The following is a 7556-nucleotide window of genomic DNA, read 5'->3' as shown; positions in this document are numbered from 1 at the left end:
ACTTCTTCCATTTGCTCGTATGTATCCATTTTTTCTCCAATAGGGTAGTTTATTCGAGTTGAAATCACAATACTCAGTCCGAGTGTTCGCTGTGATTTGCATCGCATCACGTGACAATTCGTAAATTTTCTTCAAACACCGTAGCGCATCATCCCACAATTTGCTACCATCTGATGTGTAGCCATTCCTTTAAGCTCATCGATAAACTTGACCAATGCTTTTTCACGTTATTGAACGACACTCTTCGTTGATTCATAAGGTCTGTTGCTATCCTTAGGCATTCGAAGTAACTATAGTAACTTTCAAGTTCATGTGTTTTGCATTCTCAAGTACATCGAAATGTCTTTAAATCATCAACATGGCGAGAACTCACCTCAACGAATAACGAGACACCCTCATTGTATGCTTCTTAAACCCACGAACTTTGTAAGGAGTATCACAGCAGACATTTTGGAGCAGCTGTAACTTTGCAGCCGAAAAAAGAACAATACCAGCACTCATCAGCCATTACATATTCTTTTTAAGCACTTACAATTAATCTAACTGTAAAAAGCAGTTAGCATTAACAGAAAAAACATGTATTAATTTTACTAATCCGTTTATGTCATGGGAGCATTGCTGTGTCCTTGTTGGGAACGGCTACCAAAAATATTTGTTGCCCGATGTATTTAGGGAGACAGTGTGAAGTAAAGTGGTCAAAGCAATAAAGCAGAAACTAGGTGGTGGTCTGCGGAACAAAACACTACATACACAATTATGACCAATCATTGGTAGAATGCATATTTTCTGCGGATATCAGGTAGGTTGCATAACAGTGCTTTGTATAACGATGCAAAACAGTTCCTAGATCAAATTACACTATTGTACAGTTCAAACTGGCCCATTTACTTCTTAGATACGAGATAAAATGCACCACTGAATCGGTCCACAGTAAAAATGCTTTGGTGCGTGAAAAATATGTAGGAATACAGCTAAAGCGGAAAATACAAGTAGCTGGGACCGATAGTAATGGCATGAAAAATTGCCGCAGGTGGTCATCGAGTATAACTTGCATGTATGTGATTAGTATGAGTTTCGATAGTTTTTTGACACTGATGTATCTCGATACACTAGATGCCATTCTTTATCGTTATACTCCATCGTGTGAGTTCAACAGATGAAATGGTGGGGGTTGTCGAAACAAGTGGCGGCTCAAAGATATTTAATCCTTCTGTGACTGACAAAAATAATGCTATGAATGTTTAACTACACGCAAAAGATTATGCACATTTATACCGTATGTCCCAGTATCAAACAAACACATGATAAGATAGTTCACGATGTATACGTGAAACAAGACATCAACGATGGATTAACATGGCAAATTAAGTTTATACAAGTTAACATAAAGATGGTGATCACAACATGATGCTTCATTTACTGCTTGAAAAAGCACGTTTTTAACCAAAGGTACGTTTATTTGCCATCTCATGTCACGACACTCAAAAACACACATCTCTGGTTGAATGCTTTGTACAATGTTGACAGGGGTAATAATTCCAACTATTGGCATCGAAAGCTTGTAACTTTGACAACAGTAATTGATGTATGTGGAAACACCGCTGCGAGAACCCTGGAATATCACTATTACAGAAAATTGAAAATATCCAGACTAAAAGAGAATAGTGGAAGATCATATTGGTTGTGAATAGGGTTTAGCCCGAATGGTGATTGAGGACTGGGGATGTACAAAATGATGGGCAAGCGAATAGAGTCACAAAAATGACTTGGTGAAGAGTATTTCTACTCGGTTAAATAACAGAAGCGCGTTTTGCAATAAGTAGCAGCAGCACAAATGATGAAGCAACTGAAGGTAAATGACTGCCAAATTAGATATTATGTGTAACTTAAGACAGGTAAGAGTTGTTCGTAATAATGGGCAGAGAATGAACCTAGTAGAAAAATGAGATATGCTCACAAAGAATCCGAATTTGTTCGCATCGTGCCAATTTTTCAGCATGACCAGAAATGTTTATGTCTGGTCAACATGGGTAATAAGCGGTTATTTGTTGCAGAGTACCAGAAAAACCAATTAGAACATGTATTAACGAACAATGGTATAAATCAAAGTGTTGATAGCTATATAGATAGCATTGAATTATCGTACAATTGGAGTGCAACAACATGATGCCGTAATATATTACAGCAGTCATTTTTAATGAATTTGCTCATTCGATTGTTCTCGTAATTATGCAGAAGCAAAGTCTCCAAAAGATGCACTTGTTTCGTTCATCATCCACCCTCTACAATTATGTGCTGCCAATCGAATGCACAGGGATATATGGATCTTGTAGTACATCCAGGCCCTAGGTTCATAGTTAGTCAGTGCATGGAATTTGTGCATATGGATGAGAATAGAAGAGATGTGCTACTGACGAGTGAATCATCTATCCGCTTCATCGTAACCGTATCTAATTGTTGCGATAATAACACAGATTTCATGCTTGGTTTTCACCATATGGATTTACAGTCATCCTGATTGTGTTTGATGATATATTAAGCACTAGCATGCAATCATAAAGGCTTGATCATCTGTATATTGGTATCACATGCATCATATCGGTCTCAAAAGCTCGTCTTGCAGTCTATCCAAAAAATCTCAACCCCCTTCTTGCTAACAGAGGAATCAAAAAAACACTGTATAACCAGGTAAATAATCAATTGCAGCGCAGATATCTCACACAATTTACCCAGCGTGATAATAAGATGTTGCATATTACGGTACACTACTTCAATAACGTGCTATTTGAGAAATACTCTGTCTGCACCACAGTTCTCGTCGCTTAGGGAGTAAAATGTGTTCGTATAAAACCGCGTGTGACAACATGCAGGAATATAATATCAATCGGTGTATGGCAACCAAACTCTAATAAACAAATTACCGCTGTTCAGTTTCCGTTCCTATTGCTCTTCGTGTGGTCAGAAATATCTACAGGTACAAATATGTACATGCTTAATTGATTCGAACAAACTTCACTCGCTCTTGGCATTTTCGAACTCATGAACAGGACTTGCGCGGCAAGGTTGCAACACGACAGCCAGCATTTTATCTTGATGGCTTTACCAGCCTCATCGAAAAATGAATGTGCAAGATGCACCTGAATGGCTCTGCAGTTGGCAAAAGAGAATTTGGCAGCCTATACTTGTAATGAATGTAAGAGTCTGGAAGCTTGGATGATGATGCCATTTGCTGAAAAAATACTGCACCGAAGAACTCCTGACCTATCAATCTAAGTTACGCTGGCGAGAAGATCATATTTGATAAAGTGGCGATCGATAATAAAGAATAGAGAAGTATTACAATAATTTCGGAACAGCACACCCTCAAACCGTTTCAATGCTCTGGAACCAACACAAACATTGTTAAAATAAAATCGAGCGGAAACAATTGGCAAGAAATATAACGTGTATGTACATATAGAAAATCGAAAGAGTGATACATGCGATTTCATTTCGCACAAATCAAAACCAAACAAATCAATGTTTTTCTGATCTTGAACTGAAACAACTCAAACAATACCCATCCGAAAGATTGCAAGAGCAGTCTAATAAGCAAATATCACTTGTATGGCCGATGCTCAAAGATTATAAATGGCGAGCTTTCTTGCCGACATTACGTACGACAGACCGCAAGAGACAGCACAGCACCAGTCCTACATTGCATTCTTTTAAAAAGGTACATCCTCGAATTTGTTATTCTCAAGGCAGGAATTATACAGATCGCTGCAAATCATCTGGTTCTGGATTTCTAGTGCAAGACAAAATTTGCACATAAATTTCGTCAGCCCTTCAGAAAGCTTGATCCTGTTATGGCATCTAGTCTGCAGATATTTATGCTGCAACACAAACTTGGAGCCATGCCGTCAAAAGAATCACAATCGATGCTATTTTCGAGAAAACGCTCTATACATTCGAGAGTGGTAAGTATAGGGCATTTTTCGGCTCTAAGCCGTCGAGATAAACGACACGATCGAGGGCTCGTAGATACGTGTTATTAGTCATTGACTGGACACAAAAAACAGTGATTGTTATAACGGAGCTTTTTCTCTGTTCAATGAGGAGTAGTGCATGTACGAATCCATGATATACGCCTGTTGTGGACACGAGTATAGTTAGAATCGCGTAGATAGGTCTAAAAGCACTGCATCCTGGACATATGTGTTCTTGGACCCCCTCAGCTGCCGTTTGAGCATGGTGTGTAGCATCAAGTGATTTATGCTGGTGTGCAACTGTGATAAAAATCCATTAATCAGCGTTGGTGGAATCAACACCTTGTCGCTTTCAAAGAGGTTCTTGTTAATGAAGTCTGTTTCTGACAACAGCCGTATTGATTGGCTGCAACGGGCAGCTAGTTCGTTCGTTGAGATATAGAACGCTCATGTCTTGAAGCGCAGCAATATTTTTTCAAATTCGTCACACACAAACATATGCTTGTTATCTAATCTCATCTTCTTTGTTTGAAGCAGTTCAGCACTATGAAACTAGTATGCACATCCCTGCGTGAGCATGGATTTTCTGCCCAACAACATCAGGTTATTTTTGTGTCTAGGACCGCTGCCTCTTCGTGTTGCTCATCGTATAAACCTGAAACCAAACATGATGCTGTAACTTCTATTGATGCTTTGATCAACTATCCCGAACTGCATCAGATTTTCACATTTTTTTATCAACGACGATATTTGTGGTCGGTTAGAACATTTATAGATTACTACTCACCAAAAGAGTCATGTGATACTTTTGAGACAGCAATATGTTCTTACAAGATATACCCAAGAAAGTGTCTATATCGTACACTCTCTAAACGACTCTCGTGTAGCATCCTGTACAGCCGATACTTCTGCTCCCATTTTTGCGATCAGCCCAGCTCGTTATCTTTTACTGGTTTACTTTCGATGCCAATGGTGTTTAGGCAGCGTCGTTTCGTAGTCATGAAACAAGACAGGCTGCCAAATTCTTTATCTACTAACCATGAGAGTGTATCAGAGTCAAATATCTTGTTTCTGAAACTGGTTTTTGTGTGTCATCACATCTCTTTTCAAAGACGATGTTGCATAGCAGAAAAATCAATTACCTCAATGTGATCAGAGCGCTGCCAAAAAAATCAAAATGCAAAAATGTTCTAGCCCCACTCGGACATGGGAAACCAGACCAGCGAAATGCACTAAGTAAAGATCGCGTTATCAACATGCGTCGTAGTTTGAAACGTATTTCTAGTTGCTAATTGTGTGATAGCAGTCAAACAGAGTTGAAACACATCCAATATTTGGTTTTTATTATATTTCGAATTGGAGCATTTTGGTGCCTTTCGTGAAATATCTAGAACCCAATACGTGTCATCTATCATCAGTTGTGTAAAATAACAAATATTCGAGAATGAACATCGGGAACTGTTGCATCGCACCGCCGATAAAATCTTGTCCGCTTTTTGGATTGGAAATTTCTGAGTGCATACTGAATAGCTTAGAAACAGAGTAATATGGCCTGCAGAGAGCCGATGGGTGAAAAGATCCAGGGTCGCACTTTTCTCACATATGGTCGGCCAAAGCACCACATTCTCTTGATGGGCCATTTTTAATTACCGTAGTTTTTTCTACATGCAATCAGCTCTAATTACCATAGTTTTGTTTTCTCGTTGCCGGCCGTAGTAAAAACTGCACTGACTGCCTCAAAGAGAGCTGAATGACCAAATAGCGGGTTGGTGTTGAGACTTAGAAAATAGTATTGTGTAGCCTCATCGGGCAGCAAAGCCTTAGATGAAGTTAGAAAGATATGCATCAGCAGCAAACAATAATCCGTTTTTATTTACGCGGCATTTCTTTCAATACATAGTTAAATTTGTTCATATGTAAATTAATTTGGTCATCAACATTGTCATTTAGTGTTTGCAACGTAATTTGTTACAATTACCCAATGCTGTCATTCTATGCCTGTAATTCATTGCCGGTCAAATAATTGCATGTATTAATAGAATCCACATTCTACCCCACTAAATTATAGACGGAGTGCCCGATATACTCACCAATTCTCAATTGACACACCAGGAACATCAACGTCACAACTTTTTTGATATGTTCATACATGCGAGTTTGACAAGTTTCGCACTGCTCTTTTAATTCCGCATCAGTCCCCGTCTCTGATCACTCAACGAGTAACCACACAGTAAATGCGATATGACATAACCTTTATAAATATTATTTTCGCAAAAATGCCATTAAAAATGACTTTAAGTGTTTCTGCTCATATCCACTAATGCATAAGATACCATTGTGGCACTCCGTTCCTTGCTGGCATCCACACTACTCTCATGTGATGTGTACACCGATTGTTCACTTCGACTCATTGACGGCTACCTAAGGCAATATGACACAGTACGACAAGTTTGTTCCAATACGTTGTGTTGCACCAAAATGCTTACGATGCACACATCTGAATGAGCTTGATCTTAGTCGAGTCCAGAGAACATTTGTAAAACCCATCACCAAGAAATATGGATGAACAGCAGCACCACACGAACGAAAAAAAAAGAACGAGCCAAAACCGTGTTCACCGACTCGATAGCGCAACATATTGGAACATCTCAACAATTGTCGGGCTGTAACACAATCAGTGATCAATCACAGTGCCCTATCGTTAATGCTCTACACCATGTTTGCATCCAAACAATCATCCATGTGATTAGATGGCATGTACATCCGAGTAGCCGAATATGCCCGAATCAGATTGCGACAGGATGCATTGCATACAGAGCATAAAATGCAGTTTAACAGTGTTCACCGCATTTTCTGACCTGTGGGTCGGCAACATCAAAGGAGCACACGAACAAGCATGGCCTTACATCGTTTCGAAGCACCCATTCTCAAGTGGTGGATCGTGAGACCTGTAAAAAGTGCGGGTCATTAAGCTACAAAACAGGATGAAAGCTGTGGTCTTCCAGGTAAATGATAGTAAGAGCAAGTCTTGACCGAGTGTGGATATCTTACCACCGTAGCTCTCAACTGGCAATAAAATTTTTAGCCAATGATTGATACTGCTGCTTGAGAGACAACTTTGGTATTGAGACGAGAGGATACGATTTTAATATGCATGTGCAGTGGTAACGGATAGTTCAGTTCAAGCACAAATCAATCCTAATTCAATGCGCTACAACTGCTCGAAAATATGAGCATCCTATCCAAGCATCGTGGGGGATACGAGTGTACATAAATGGTCGAAATATAGACATGTTCTCGCTTTTATTCCAGTAACAGGTTCTATTATGCATTTCATGTCAACTCAAAAGCGGAGTAAAGGCATTAAAGAATTTTGGGTCGCATGGTAAATAAATCTATCACAATCGACTATATAGGGCTAGAGGATATACAATATATGATTATATAGATAGCGAAAGGATAGATAAATAACTGAGATGTAAAATATCGAATTATTCGTGGTATCATGTACTAGCGTTAACGCCAAGATTATACCCAATAAGTTACTTAACTCATAATTACCAGTAGCTACTTGAACATAATATTCAT

General features: G+C 39.1%; 2 protein-coding genes across 2 annotated transcripts; one reads left to right on the top strand and one right to left on the bottom strand.

Moving 5' to 3' along the window:
• Nucleotides 1–4514: 4514 nt before the first annotated feature.
• VCUG_02586 (uncharacterized protein) lies at nt 4515–5120 on the top strand (the record flags this gene model as incomplete). Its single annotated transcript, XM_008077403.1, has 1 exon — nt 4515–5120. One exon carries the CDS (start codon nt 4515–4517, stop codon nt 5118–5120), a length of 606 nt encoding a protein of 201 aa, XP_008075594.1.
• Nucleotides 5121–5200: 80 nt separating this feature from the next.
• VCUG_02585 (uncharacterized protein) lies at nt 5201–5608 on the bottom strand (the record flags this gene model as incomplete). The annotated part of the gene is made up of 1 exon (XM_008077402.1): nt 5201–5608. One exon carries the CDS (start codon nt 5606–5608, stop codon nt 5201–5203), a length of 408 nt encoding a protein of 135 aa, XP_008075593.1.
• Nucleotides 5609–7556: the final 1948 nt, after the last annotated feature.

The sequence above is a fragment of the Vavraia culicis genome (assembly GCF_000192795.1).
Source record: "Vavraia culicis subsp. floridensis unplaced genomic scaffold supercont1.79, whole genome shotgun sequence".
NCBI lineage: Eukaryota > Fungi > Microsporidia > Pleistophoridae > Vavraia > Vavraia culicis.
The sequence above is the reverse complement of the archived record's forward strand: the minus strand, read 5'-3'. Positions and strand labels throughout refer to the sequence as shown.